We start from the raw sequence: 15878 nt of genomic DNA on the forward strand, positions 1-15878 counted from the left end.
TTTAATCTTTAGAAAATTACAAAGAAAAACAATAACTAAAAATTTGGCAAATCAAAATCTATTATTTATATTAACATTTTTAAGTACATTTTGGGTTATGCCCTTTAAGTTTTACTTATTTAATTTTTTTTACAACATTAACCCCTAAAACAATTCCATAAATAACATTGCAGATAAACTTAAATACTAAACTTTCTTAAATTGACTAACATTTGTTAAATTTATTGACATAAAATCTTAACAACATCTATACATTCCGATTTTTCCAAAAACAACTCTACTCATTAAAGTTTTAATCCATTAAATCTCAAAAACTATTTTTATGGATGCTAAAATCTATCAAATTTAAATGATATACAACAAATTTTCCATAACAAAAATTTACAATCTCCATAATTATATTAACATTAATAAATTTCCTAAACAAAAAATCCAATTATAAAATGTCACATTAAATATGTTGAAAACCCCCCATATAATTTGATTTATTTTTTATTTTTTGAGGAAGTACCAGAAAGATTAAAATTCTATTAATTATCATAAACTAGATATATTGACATGGAAAAATTATAACTATAAAAATATGCTAATTTGGTAAAACAATTAACATAATTAAACTTGATAAAAAACTTATTTTGATTATTTTTTTTTTACGCCAAAACTTATTTTGATTTTGGTGAGATGGTTTGGCATTAATCCCATAAAGGGAGTTAAGTAGAATTGTTTTTTTTTAAATACTTTTAGATGTGTACCAGGAGATAAATGTATTACTAGATTATACATATACCACACGGGTTAAAACTTTCAAAACACTACAAAAATCCTATACTTTGAATACTTATATCAAATACATATAAAATTTATATTTTTAAAATTAATAAAACAATAATAAAATAACAAACAAATACAATATAAATTTAAATTTTTTTTTTTTTTTTTTTTTTTACAAAANTTTTTTTTTGACAACAAAAATAGAATCAGCTCAAAAGATAAATTTAAAATTTTTAAAATTAAAACTATTATCCCACGGTTATACTGCATTGAAGATAATTGATTAAATTGATTAAATAATTTATAATTGTTAGAAAGTGTCCTAAATATAAGGTAAGTTAATATCTTAGATTTGCCAAAAACAGAAAATGTACTGCTAATCAAAAGTGATCTTAATAAAAGCATAATCACGTATTCACCTATTATAAAAGATTTTTACATTTCAATATCGTGTGAAAGATCTTCTAAACTTCCTCATCAAGATATATTTGCGAATCTTAATTGTAAAACCCTACCAACTTACGTATATACTGTAAGTACTTAGCATATGCACCATCTATATGCCAGTTGTGGCCGATAAAAAGGTTTACTATTATTTCTTATACTCGGGTGAGATATTGTTAGTCTAGATTTTGGCTCCTCGAGCATTAGATGACTCTAATGTATCTTCGGTGACAAAGTGGAGAGAGATCTCAGATGTTGCACGATGGAGGAGGTTTGGTGACTGTGAAGGTCTGTCGAGTAAAGAGAGTCGAGGACAATCGAGGACAATCGGTCGAGTAAAGTTACTTGGTTTCATATTAGATTCAAACGAAACTACAATCAGAGTTTAACATGAACGAGGAAGATTGAATATTGATGAAGATGAAAGTAATTGAAATTTTTGGAATCTACAAATTGCAGAGGGATTGATGAGGACAAAAAGGCACCACTTCTTTGAGTTGAAAATACTTTCGTTTCAATATTATTTTCAAACTAATCTTATAAACATTTTATATATATTATGAACAAAAAAATACATAATTTTAACGTGTGTTTGAAGATTGGATATATACGAGGTAAACAAATAATTTATTTAGTTATCAATTACACTAAACCAAAAATAATTTATTTACCAAAAATATAAAGATTATTTTTGTATGTGAAAGAAGATGTGGTTTTCGTTCCTATGTAATATAATGTTTCTTTTTTTTCCAGCAAAAGTGAACTTTATTAAGAGTTAAATTTGTCAACATATAGGGGCTCCAACATCCAAGGAGGTGGATTAGTACAAGCAGAATATAAATCTGTGTTATGACATCCAAATTGAGCTAATACATGGGCTACATCATTAGTTGAATGGTGAGAAAATGAAAAAGAAACAGTCTTGAAAGAGTTTGCAAGAAATTGGATATCTTGAAGTAAACTATATATGGAAACATCCATCAAGCAACCGTTCACAACATCAATCAGAATTTTACAGTCACCTTCAAAGTAAACATTATCAAAACCATTGGATAACGTCTGTTGCATTGCAAAAAGTAAGGCTTCAGCTTCAGCCTCCAAAGCAGATTGAGCATTTTTGAGAATTGACGAACCCCATACACACTCAACACCTAATGAGTTTCTAATGATCCATCCGCCCATTGTTTTGTTCGTCACAGAGGAATAACTTGCATCAAAGTTGCACTTGACCATTGGAGACATAGGCCGTTCCCAAACCTTGGGAATTGAGTGTCTTGACGTAGAAGAAATTTTTGTTAGACCACCAGTCGCCGCGATCCATTCCGAGACATCGCCTTTTGTTTGATGAAAACAGAACAGAGGATCTTCACGTATATTATTAAAGATAAAGTTATTACGTGTTCTCCATATGTTCCATATTAGCCAAAACGGAAGAAATCTCTCATCATCAGACCTCGAGTCGTCCTGATATATTTCCATCAAGGTTGATAAATTAATCTCTGCGTCTGTCGCATGTAAGGAAGAGAACTGGGGAACATTAACTAAATTCCAAACAGCTTGGGATAAAGGCAAAGAAACAGAGCATGGTTAATGGATTCCGCAGACATTTTACATCGTTGACACATAGTATCAATGGAGATACCCCGGGTTACCAAACGTGTTGCAGTGCCCACTGATTTCGACAAAATGCTCCAAAGAAAGTGCTTAATTTTGGGCAATATTTTTAACTTCCAAATTTGTTTTTTTAGAACGATCGAACCATGTGGAGCAATAGGAGCTTGACCATTATCAAAAGGATCATGTGTGGCAAGCCAATAACCAGACCTAACTGTGTACTCTCCGGATTTGTTATAGTGCCAAATTAGTTTATCTGCAGGACTTGATTGAGGAATATAAAGGCGAGTGATCCGTGAAACATCCTCAGGACTAATCACATTTTCAACAGCATGTATATTCCATGCTTTTGCTGGGCCATTGGACAGGATAAGGTCAGAAATGAAACACGTCTCTGTGGGATTAATAAGATTAGCAGGGCGAGGCGGATGAGCAGCAATAATATTATCCATATTGATGCGTATGGACGTGCCATCGCCTACAATATGTCGCACACCCTTTTTTAACAAAGCCAGACCAGAAAGTATGGATGACCAGCCATAGGACTGTAACTTTTTAGGTGTAGCATCAAGGATGGATTCTTCCGGAAAGTATCTGGCTTTCATTACTTTGGCGAACAATGTATTTGGATGACGAAGAATCCGCCAGGCTTGTTTTGCCAAAAGAGAATCATTAAATTTTGATAGATCTTTAAACCCCAAACCTCCTTCTTTCTTCGAGTATTGGAGACGTTTCCACGCAATCCAGGATATACCTCTTGAAGCTGCACTCTTCTTCCACCAGAACCGCATAAGAATACAATCTATTTCAGAAATGAGCCCCATAGGCAATTTAAAACAGGACATTGCATACACAGGCATGGCTGCCGCAACAGATTTTAAAAGCACCTCTTTTCCTGCTGAGGATAGAAACTTAGCACTCCAGTTCGATGTACGTTGCCGCACACGTTCAACGATATAATCAAACATCTCCTTCTTTTTACGACCAAACTGTTCAGGTAAACCAAGGTACTTTCCCCCTCCTCCCTGGTTTGAAATCTGTAATATATTTTTCATAGCATTCTGTCTATGTCCAAACACACGAGAGCCAAAAGTGATAAGAGATTTCGAGGTATTAATTGTTTGTCCTGAGTAATATTCGTAAACATCAAAAGCATCCTTTAATGCTTGACAGTTTCGAATGTTTGCTCGGCAGAAAAATAAGCTATCATCAGCAAACTGTAGATGTGTGATAGCTTATTTCTATTATATTATACTTGATTCTATTTGGTTGTCAATTGGTTTAGTTGGTTATTTAGTTGAACTGTTTTTAGCTTAATTATGTATCAAATGTAAAAAAATTAAACTTTTACATTTTTAAATATTATTATTGATATCAACTTAATAAGAACTTTAAAATATTATGAATATGTAAACTTATAAAAAGTTTAAATTTAAACTTTTACATATTTAAATATTATTATTGATATCAACTTAATAAGAACTTTAAAATATTATGAATATGTAAACTTATAAAAAGTTTAAATTTAAACTTTTACATATTTAAATATTATTATTGATATCAACTTAATAAGAACTTTAAAATATTATGAATATGTAAACTTATAAAAAGTTTAAATTTTATAGAATGTGGTTATATGGCTGCATATGTTATAAACAGAACGGGTTTGAAATAACATTATTAGAAATTTGAATATCACTGACTCAGTACTAAAATACGGGTTAAAACTTCATTTTATTCTTTGGTCAACACTGCAAATCTATTTCACATATCAAATCAAACTGATTTTTAACTAATATTGTGTAACATAATTAAAAAGCATTAGCAAAATTGTGACTTAATGAGACAATAGCTTAAAATTACTTATTCTTTGTTCTAATAATTAACAATATAAATATAATCTCAAACTCTAAACAATACAAACTAAATATTACAAATAAAAAGAAATTAAAATATTAATGTTTTAATAAAAAGATTGTCTCGCGGTACAATCTAGTTTACTGTATTATTCATCTACCTAGTATTGTCATAATCATTTTACTCAACTTTTGTTAATATATATATATATATATATATATATATACTCCCTCCGTTTCAAAATATAAGATGTTTTAGTGAAAACACACATATTAAGAAATAGTTACTTTTAAAAAGTTTAACCAATCATAATCAAGTCTGCATAATATAAAATATAAATTTAATCTAAAAGTTACATAAAAAGTTGGAAACATCCTATATTATGAAACAAAAATACTTCTCTAAACATCATATATTATGAAACGGAGGGAGTATTTAACTGATATTGGAATATGGAAAAGGTTGATTTTTTTTTGTTTTTTTTAAACAAACTTTTTGTTCTTGATATAACAATGACAAAATTAGTTCTTATATGACTCATAAATTAACAAAATATTAAACGCAGAATAAATAAAATATATGTTTTGATGAACAATGACCAAAAACATGATTAGTTTCATAATTTTTATAATAAAAACAAAATATAACGTATCTTCTTTTTTCAAATTAAAAAAAAAAGTCAAAAGAGTCACGTTTTAAGTTAATTTGCGGATTTTTCAATGTAACACTATATATATATATATATATATATATACAAATTTCTCTATATATATATATAAATCTATACGTAAAAAGCAATATTTTTGTAACTTTGAATAGAAATTTTCATGGAATGTAGTGTATTATAAATATAACAGGTTCAAAGTTTGTCGAATAATTGAACACAAAATAAAATTTGGAGTTTAAATGTCAAAATTCAAGAAAGAAGATAAACTTGGAAAGTTGCAGATGCTACATGCTACAAATTTCTAAACGTAAAAATCAATATTTTTGTAACTTTGAATAGAAATTTTCATGGAGTATAGCAGGGGCGGATCTACGTGAGAGAGGGGTGGGGCATGTGCCCCATATACTCTTTTTCAAAAATTACCGAGTATGTATTACTAATAGTATGTTTAGTTCAGTTGGTATATGAAATCCTTATGTGGCTTCATTGGTCACCAGTTCGAGATCGTTTATGTGCTTATTATTTAGCTTTTTTCTTTAACCAGTTTTTTATATTTGTTTGATGTCTTTCTTTATAACTAGTTTTCTTTAAAACTAGTTTTCTATTTGTTTAGCCACTTTACTTTAGCATGTTCCTTTTTACTCTTTTTAACTATTCGATGCATTTTTCTTAAATAAATTATACATTCAGTTCTATCTTTTTCTTCTATTTCTAGTTCAACTTTGACAAATTTAATTTATATTTTAATTGTTTAGTATACATATAACTTAACTGAAAAGTGTTAGGAAAACTACTAAATTAATAACATGAAACAATATTTTTTCTTTTGTAGTTCATTTATTTTAAAAAAATTTAAATTTGTGTGATATGGTTTGATAAGTGAATTTAAGTGTTATATATATTTATAGTTATTGTGAATTTAAATGTAATATATATATATATATATATATTTATTTATAGTTAATTGTGAATTTTAAGTTTGTAAATGTGCCTATTAAAAAAAAAAAATCGACATATATAAAATAATGTAAGTAATTAAGTATAATTATAAACCAATAAAAGCAACACTTGCAAAATTTTTGGTTCATTTTTTTTATTTCAAAATTTAAAATATATTAACAATGCAAAATATTTGATATATTTATTAAACATTTTTATAATATGAATTTAATATTAGTAATTATATATGTTTGTGCCCCATACAAAATAAATTTCTGCATCCGCCACTGGAGTGTAGTGTATTACAAATATAACAGGTTCAAAGTTTGTCGAATAATTGAACACAAAATAAAATTTGGAGTTTAAGTGTCAAAATTCAAGAAAGAATATAAACTTGGAAAGTTGCAAATGCTACATGCCTACATCCATACATAGATTTGAAGTGGTTGAATTAGATATAAAAATATATTCTACTCGGAATCTGAATTAACATGCAGACGTGTGCATTATATTAGATTAACTATAGTTAGGTTAAATAAATTAGATTTTCTCAGTCAGTAGAAGTTAATCACTTATGATTCATCTACTTCGTATATATATATTTTTAATATTTTTGTCATAGTCATTTTATTCAAGTTTTCTTGATATATTTTATTTAACTGATAGTGGAATATGGAAAAAGGTGGTTTTCTTTTGGCTTTTTTCAAACAAACTTTTTGTTTGTAATGTAATAATGACAAATTTAGTTCTTATATGATTCATAAAATATTAAACGCACAATAAATAAAATGTTTTGATGAACAATGACCAAAAAAGTTAATAGATTCATAATAAAAAAGCAAAATATAACGTATGTTCTTTCTTTCAAAGTTAAAAGAAAAGTCAAAAGACTCACGTTTTAAGTTAATTTGCGGATATTTCAATGTAAAACTTTTTATATATAAATACAAAATTTTAAACATAAAAAAAGATATTTTGTAACTGTAAATACAAAATTTCATGGAGTGTAGTGTATCATAAATATAACAGGTTCAATGTTTCTCGAATAATTGAACATGGAATAAAATTTGGAGTTTAAATGTTAAAATTCACGAAAAAAGATGAACTTGAAAAGCTGCAAATGCTACATGCATACATCCATACATAGATTTGAAGTGGTTGAATATGTCATTTCCGCGGCAAGACTTTCCTTTGGATTGTCTAAATTTATTTATTTAGTTTAGATATATATATTTTTTCTTTTAGTTTATAAGAACTAGTAAAAAAAAAAAAAAAAAAACTCAATGACCTCAAAAGGACTTTCCGATTCACGTTTCACATGTTGAGTACCACCACCACCAAGTGTGTGCATCTTTTTTTTAATATGAAACCAATGATTGAATCAACAACTTAGATACATAAAAATACATTCTATTCGGATTCTGAATAAACATGCGGACGTGTGCACTATATACATCTACTACTCCAATTAATCATGTTTATAAATCTTTACAATAATCTAATTTAAATCATCAGTAAATACTATGAAGTTAGAAGTGGAGTGGAGGAAGTGCAAGAGACCTTAATCTGGACACGTGTCGGTCCAAAAAAGGAGTCCATGACCACCCACACCCCCCAGAGAGTCTCTTTCCGTCTATATAAACAGCCTCCTCAAGTCCCCACAAAAGTCCTCTTCCGTTGCCTTTTTCTTCTCGCTTTTTCTTTTTTTCCGTACACTTGGCCCTCTCGTCCTCGCGATCAAACCCTAGGTCCCGCCATTGTTCTCGAGGTCCCCCAGACCTACAAAATCGGCGCTCTGTTTCGCTACTGTAACTTCTTTCTCTCACTCTCTTCTTCACTCTTACTCTAATTTCAGGTGAATCGTCTCTGACAATTTTCGTTTCTCGTTGATGTGACCGATTTCGCCGAATGTGTGATCTACAGTAAAATTTCGTAGTATTGGAAGCGAAATGTGAAGTTGATTTTGTTGTTTGTTAGTTCGTTTCGTTGCTTTGTATGTATTTGTCGAAGTGTGTGTTAGGTTCGTGCGGTTTCGTTTAACGAAATGATTGGAAAATTAGTCAGTGATATTTAGGAGTTTTGGGTTGTTCTGTGACTAGATTTGATTCTGAGAGCTTTGTTGTTGTTAATTAATCCACAGGTGTTTGTTGCTGTGGAGGTTTGTGATAGAGATACTATGGATTCTCCGGCTGCTGCTGCACCTGTTATTGATTCACTTGCTGTATGTCTCAATTTATGGTTGAAAGCTTCTTTCTTTTTCACAAGTTTGGTTCATATCTATTTTTGTATTGTTAAGAGTTTTTTTTTTTTTTTGGTGTGTGTTGGTAAATGTAGGTTGGGAAAGCGTTTGTCAGTCAGTACTACCACATTTTGTATAACATGCCTGAGCATCTTCACCGTTTCTATCAAGAGATTAGTAAGGTTGGGCGTGTTGGACAGGATGGAGTTATGCGCGATTTCTCTACCTTGGAGGTAAATGTTGTCTGTAGTTTTAGTTGGGGTTTGGTTGAATGAGACTATTCTTTTTTTTTCATTGTGTTAGGATTAGTCCATTTACTCGTGTAAACTAACATGGGGTTGGGGGCTGGAGTGTCAATTGTTGGTTGTAACTGGATGCGGTTTTAAGTGATTCTGTTTAAGTTTGTCTCATTTTGATGCTTATTCTTTGAGCAGGGTATAAGTGAGGAGCTTAAGTCACTGACTTGTGGAAATTTCAGTTCGGCTGAGATTACCAGTTATGATACCCAAGAGTCTCACAGTGGGGGTTTCCTCCTTGTTGTTACTGGATACTTCACTCAATACGAGACATTGAGGAGGAAATTCACACAGACTTTCTTCCTTGCTCCGCAAGAAAATGGGTTCTTTGTTCTGAATGACATGTTCAGATTTGTCAATGACGATGCTAAGAATAATGTTCCAGAGGCCATAGATGGGCAAGTTGTTTCTGGGAAGGACTCTACAAGACCCAGTCTTATTAATGGTAAGTTAAACTTACACTCATTATCCGTCACTTCTTTTTTTAACAAGCTCAGTATTTTGCAATCCTTTTCTTAAACTTAAGCTTCTACAGGCAATAAGGGCTCTGAGCAAGCTTCATGTGTTTCAGCGAATACGGAAGTGTCTAAACCTTTGTATAGTGAGAATGCTAAGGATAATGTTCCAGAACCTCCTGAGATTGTCAATGAAGACGTTCCAGAGATTGAGAAAACTTGCAAAAAAGTTGCAAAGGAGTCACTGAAATGTTATGACCCAGATGATGGACTCGAAAATGTTCCCAAGAAATCGTATGCCTCTGTGGTAAGTAGCCACCCAAGAGGATTCATACTCAACCTAGTTACATCTTATTTTAGGGTTTACTATCTCACATCTGGATTTTTCTATTGATAATTGATGACTTTCATTACAGTTGAAGGTAACGAAGACTAGATCTGGAGTTTCAGCTGTCTCTTCATGGTCTCCGAAGCAGATACAGAAAGACCAAGAACATCAAGCGCTTTCAGATCCTTCTACAGGCCAGATACTCAACGACCAAGGACAACAAGCATTTTTAGATCCTTCTCAAGTGATAGAATCTGATTCAGTTTCTGAGTTTGTTGATGCTGCTGACGATGGGCACAATCAGGAAGGTAGGAGTTTACAGAATAGCTGAACCTCAAGTTTTCAGTTATTTCTTGGTCTATTTTCTCTTATCTATTCATTACATGGTCTTATTCTTTTCTTTTTTTGTCTTTTCATTAGTGGTAGCTGAGGGTACATCTATTTATGTGAGACATCTTCCTGCAAATGCAACCATCGACATGCTTGAGACTGAATTCAAGCAATTTGGAGCTATTATCAATGGTGGGATTCAAGTTATAAGCCAAAGGGTAAGATTGACCAATTAACTTAAAAGTATTGGAAGCTTTCTCCCAGGGATAAAGAAACACTAATCTTACATAGAGTTTTTCTTTCTTGAAAGAATGATAGTTTACTATATGACTGGCAGGGACTTGGTTATCCTTATGGTTTTGTTGAGTTTGAGGAGGCAGATGCTGCCCAGAGAGCAATAGAGGTACATATTGTTTTCGCATAATATATTTTTCACATTCTTGTTTTAGCATATTAGAAAACCAATATCAGCGTTAGGTATCTTAACGTTGAAATTGATGTATATATGAACTCATCTTAATGATGCAGGCTTCACCTGTGAGAATTGGTGGACAGAGAGCTTTTGTGGAGGAGAAGCTATCAACATCAAGAGGTGAGTTGGTCTAGGTAGCAAAACTTTGATATGGTAATGTGAAGAAGACGAATATGACTGTTTTTGTTTGCTTGCTTTGAGTAAACAGGTCACAGAGGAAGTGGATACGGAAACAGAAACGTGGCAGTGAGAGGAAGAGGAGGTTATGGATATGGCTACGATTACAGGAGGGGAGGTGGAGGAGGAGGAAGGTCTTTTAACCGTAGAGGCAATGAGTACGTCGCCAGCATCAACTCATACTAAACCGGATTGGGTTCTTTTGTGGTAAACCGGATATAAATGATTCTTGGAACGGTAGTAAAAGGACAGACTTGGTATGATATGTAAAAAAGATGAATGATATGTTGTCTCTCGGGTATTATAATTAGAAGAAAAGAAAAATATTTGTCGGGGTATGAACTTAGAAGAAAAGAAAAATATTTGTCGGGGTATGAACTATGAAGGGGGAAGGCTTATTTTGTAAGACGTTTTAAATGCGACTACCTACTAATATCATGTGAATGTTCTAGATTTTAATATATTACAAGGCTTTTTTTTTTTTTTCATTCATATTACAAGGCTTTTTTTTCCATCCGATTCTGAACTTGTGGTACCAAAAGCGTGTGCGTGTTGGGACCATGTAATATTTTTATACGGACTGATCCTTCTTTGACCAGACTTAAAAGACTGTTGTGGTCCCCGACGACAAAACTTTATATACTTCAGTACGCTCTTGTCGGGAAAAGCGTTTTTTTCATACCTGGACAATTACACTATGTTGAATTCATACATCGGATTATCGACTGTGCTAAAACATACATGTAGTTTTAAAATATATGAATTTCATACATAAACTTTCGATTTTGTGCATAAATATACAAAAACGTGTTTAATATGTAACTCTGTTAATTTTTCTGTTAAGTAAGTCTGACGTAGAATCCACGTGTAGAGATAGTAAAACGACGTCGTTTTACATTTAGTTGAGAAATTAAAATTAAACCAAAATGTCTAAGTCTAGACTTGAACTCTAGACCTTTAGCATTCAAACCAACAAGTTTAAGACCAACTGAGCTACTGAACCTTTTCTTAAGTTTACTAACGTATTATATATATATATATAATAAATGATAGTTCCAAACAAACAGAGAAATCTCCAAAAAAAATATTTGGTGAAGAAAAAACAGTCGCCGGAAAAGGGTTGCCACCAAAGCTTCACCGTAAACAAAATCAGATTGTTAACAAATTTCAATTTCTTCTCTCTCCCTCTATTTCAATTCCTTGGTTTACTGTTTCCTTTAACAACCCAAAGATCTCAGATTGTTAACAAATTAAGAATTTTGAGCAGTTTGTATCAGTCATGGCTTCTCTTACCAACAAAAATTCCTCCTCTTCTCCTCCAATCCCTAACAGACCAAACCCTAATCCCATAAACTGATCAGAAGCCGGTGACCTGTTACGGCGGAGCTTTGGTGGCAATTCCGGCAGGAGTAATAACTACGAGTCGTTTGACGAAGGTGTGGAAGAGAAACCCAATCCGACCAAACCTTACACTCTCGGACCCAAGATTTTTTTGGGATTTCTCAGGTTGTTCGGAGTTATTATGTTATCATATATATATTTGTTTGTTCGCAGAACAAAATCTTCAGTAGCTCAAATGGTATTAAACTGCTGGTTTGTATGGTAAAGGTTACGGGTTCGAGGCTAGGGTAAGTTGTTTTGGTTCAATTTTAATTTCTCAACTAAATGTATCTGTACACGTTGGATTCCACGTCAGATGGATGTAACGGAAAATCTAACAGAGTTATACATTAAACACATTTTTGTATATTTAGGCACAAAATCGAAAGTTTAGATATGAAATTTAAAGTTTAGGTATGAAATTCAAATATTTTAAAACTACATGTATGTTTTAGCACAGTCGATAGTCCGATGTATGAATTCAACATAGTGTAATTGTCCAGGTATGAAAAAGACGTTTTTCCCGCTCTTGTCATATAGAGTTTTTATTCGGGACTTCTCTGTTGGTCAACTATTTGTAAATAAACAAAAAAATACTCATTCTAGGAATACATTAAAGTAGCAAAAAATAAAGAGAAATTTGGTGAAATGGCAAGATTCGCTGAACCCTTTAAACACATAGCACATGATATACTGGTGCAAGGTTGGATAAGTCTCTTAAGACTCCACCTAGGTTCAGGGTGAATCATGGACTTTACCAGGGTACAACCCATAGGCTACTACTATATATCAACGGGTGATGATCAAGATTAAATCCAAGAGGATCTTTGGCCAATAGAAATCTGAACTTTTAGAGACTTAACCATGATTAAATGGGATGATTGAAGTGGCCAAGTTCTGGTCGGAGTTGGGATGATCAGGTTAAAACGTTTGATTGTGCTTCCCTAAGATTAATTTGAGACCGAGTCACGATCCGTTGATGAATCAAGATAGACTATTGGATGGATGCGGTCTCGATCAAAAGCAAGAAGAATAATTGCACGACGCACTTCAATTGACATAAAATGCACGAACTAAAAAATGAGTTCTATGAATTTGGTCAAAATCGGACCATTAAAATACACTGTCGTTAAGGTCAAGAAGTGGCATGAACAGAAAAAAAACTCCCCACCGCCATAAATCCGGATTGGGGTCTTCCAATCAGTTGTGCGCCTGTTTACAAGACGACTTAGGTCTGTAACTTTAATGCCAACCCTCTCTCTTAGGCTATAGAGAACAGTATCGAGTGGTATTAGCCAACCGGAAGGGGCAGTATCCATCTTTCTAATGTTTGACATGTCACCAGAATCATGCAGCCGGTAGAAAGGAATGAACTAACCTTAATGATCAGCATTCAGTACTACAGTTCAATACTAATCACACACCATGACTAGAAGATTCAAAAGTCAGAGGTTGGTGACTTGGTGTTCTTGGAATGTTTGTAATCAATGGTTTACTGAGAATTACACCTACCATTATAAAAAAATTTATCACTCGAACTACGCTGGAGCGTGGACTATGGCGGAATTTAATTGTACAGAAGAGCCAATCCAAAGGATCAAAAACCAGAATGCATACACCATTTAACATCCCTCACAAATAAGGAAAGCTAACCCACCACCGCTTCACTAGCTTGGCCTATAAATCCAGCTACCAGTTCTCAGTATCATCACCCAGCAAAAAGAGAAACCAAATCAAACTACAATGGAGAAGACTAACACTCAAGCCAAGCTCCTTCTGGCACTATTTCTGATGGCACTTCTACTATCAGTTGCTGAAGGAGGGAGGTATGTACCTGAGAACCAGAGTGAGGTTCGCCAATAACCACTCTCGGGTTGGTTTGGTTTTCCACACTATGGCTGGCCCTTTCATAAAAGGATGGTTTGGTCATTTCCCTCTCAAAGCTGGCCTCAGCAACCAGAACCTTGTGCCAGCATCTCAGACTACAAGTGATCCCAGTATAGCTGCATCCGCCGTGTTTTCATGACAAGGCGACAGTGCATAGTGCAGACTACTACAAGGTGACCTTGAGCCTTGAGGTGTGATTAAACAAGGCAGAGCAATAGAGCATCGATTGAAACCTATGTCTAGTAGCTTCTGTAATCTATCTTTTGCGACCATAGTGTATTCTAGTCTCAGACTCTCAATGCATGGAGTTCTAATAAATGTCCCTCTAACTCCTACTATCTGCTCAAACTGACATACACAAATACTTAATGTATTTATCAGCAAAGCGAACTGACATACACAACATGATTTAAGAATGTATTTCGAATTTTAGTTAAGATCCAATATTTTTTTGCTTTCATATATCTTTTTCATCAATTAAGAGAAAATAGTATCGACTGAGAGGTTTGCAGAGACCTAAATTACATATAACAGCAACTAAAAACAAAGAGTTATTACCAATGGTATCCATCAAATGATAGGGCCTTCTTGATAACTGAATATTTCTCATCCTAAAATACAAAGTCACTGAAGTCCCTTTCAATGTTCCGAAGTGAGTATGAGGACAGTCTGACAAATGATTAGACCTGCGAGAGTAGAAACCAAATTCCCGTTTACTTAATAAGATCTAGTAATTGATACAATCGTAGATGAAAAACAATAATTTGTTAGACTTACAGGGTGGTGGTTGGTGATGTTGCTGTATAACTCATCTAGTGGCTGGAAGGAATACTCGAATGAGCTCTTTTGCAGTAACCTTTTTCCTGCAAGTAGGGCATTTGCCCTGACGAGTTATTGCCATCTTTATACATCCCTTGCAGAAGATGTGACCGCACTTGGTTGACATCTCCTCTGTGAAGGCGCACATACAGATGGGACAAGTAAATTTCGGCTCTTCTGGTGGGGGAGCTGGAGCCTTCGATCCAGACAGTCTCTGCACAATTAAACGAAAGTGGTGAGCTAAAACTAAGGAGCATAACAGCATAGTACATGCTTCACATGTCACTTACCGATAACATATCGACTTCAACGACATTTACAGAGGCATGCTCACAGTCAATGATAGGTTCACTAGAAGGAATCCTTCTGCGTTTGTTGCTCAAGTTGGCAGGCACCCTAGTTGTACCTCCTACAATTACCCATCCAAGTAAGAGAAAACTGGTAAGCTATGAACAAACATTCTAAAGCAGCAATCCCACAACCATCACAGCACAAAACAAACACAAACTAAAATCCAACCATCAAAATAGATTAAAAAAAAACTGACCTGACTCTACATCAACCATCAAGGATCTCCGACGTGCATTTCTAGATTTGCTTTTAGCCTGAAATCAAAACAAAACCTAAATCAGTGAACCTTATACAAAAACACATCCCATCAATCACTGAGAAAATAAAATATAAACAGGGAACGAACAAAGGAACATACTTCAGCAAAAGCACTTGCAGATGATTCAATAACATCATCTTCAATAGCATCAACATCAATCGGAGTAGGAACAGGCTGAGGCTCTACAACAGGAGGCACGGTGGTAGGAGCTCTAACAGAAGAAGCAGAAGTGCCTTCTTGATCTCCAGGTACAGCATTCAGATCAATCACAGCTTTCCTCCGTCGATTTCCTCGAGGTACGACTCTCACCTCTTGAGTATTCATCTTTCAAGCTCAAAGTAACTCAACCCTTTGTACCTATTATAAGTTCCAGCACCCAAACAAAAAAAAAAACAATCTTAGCTTACTCCCGAGAGGTATTAAACAAAAAGTTCAAATCTTTACAAGCAAAAGAATAATTTTTTTCGTAAATAATCTAAGAAATGTAAACTCACAGGAAAAAAAAACTCAAACTTTTGATAAGATGTTTATGTAATTGCCATAAAAAATATCGATTTTATCAAATTGAAATTTCAAAAAAAAAAAAAAAAAAA

At 33.2% G+C, this 15878-nt stretch overlaps 2 protein-coding genes across 4 annotated transcripts in view; one reads left to right on the forward strand and one right to left on the reverse strand.

Moving 5' to 3' along the window:
* LOC104770922 (ras GTPase-activating protein-binding protein 2-like) lies at positions 7924 to 11050 on the forward strand. 2 transcript variants are annotated; one of them, XM_010495398.2, is made up of 10 exons: positions 7924 to 8100; positions 8433 to 8513; positions 8627 to 8764; positions 8966 to 9272; positions 9363 to 9589; positions 9699 to 9918; positions 10031 to 10158; positions 10278 to 10343; positions 10469 to 10532; positions 10621 to 11050. In XM_010495398.2, the coding sequence occupies exons 2-10, from the start codon at positions 8469 to 8471 to the stop codon at positions 10773 to 10775; spliced, it is 1350 nt and encodes a 449-aa protein (XP_010493700.1). In that variant the 5' UTR covers positions 7924 to 8100; positions 8433 to 8468; the 3' UTR covers positions 10776 to 11050. The 2 variants fall into 2 exon arrangements, with proteins under 2 accessions (XP_010493700.1, XP_010493701.1); XM_010495399.2 differs by having other exon boundaries at positions 7941 to 8147.
* Positions 14284 to 15878, reverse strand: part of LOC104770923 (LON peptidase N-terminal domain and RING finger protein 3-like) — a 2006-nt gene continuing 411 nt past the window's right edge. For both annotated transcript variants that reach the window (XM_010495400.1, XM_010495401.1), the window contains exons 2-6: positions 15385 to 15642; positions 15223 to 15280; positions 14966 to 15084; positions 14634 to 14889; positions 14284 to 14542 (exon numbers count right to left, since the gene is read on the reverse strand). In XM_010495400.1, coding sequence (XP_010493702.1) covers positions 14665 to 14889; positions 14966 to 15084; positions 15223 to 15280; positions 15385 to 15609 — 627 coding nt within the window. In that variant the 5' untranslated portion in view covers positions 15610 to 15642 and the 3' untranslated portion in view covers positions 14284 to 14542; positions 14634 to 14664. The remainder of the gene's footprint in view (positions 14543 to 14633; positions 14890 to 14965; positions 15085 to 15222; positions 15281 to 15384; positions 15643 to 15878) is intronic.

The sequence above is a fragment of the Camelina sativa genome, chromosome 20 (genome assembly GCF_000633955.1).
Source record: "Camelina sativa cultivar DH55 chromosome 20, Cs, whole genome shotgun sequence".
In the NCBI taxonomy this organism is placed as follows: Eukaryota; Viridiplantae; Streptophyta; class Magnoliopsida; order Brassicales; family Brassicaceae; genus Camelina; species Camelina sativa.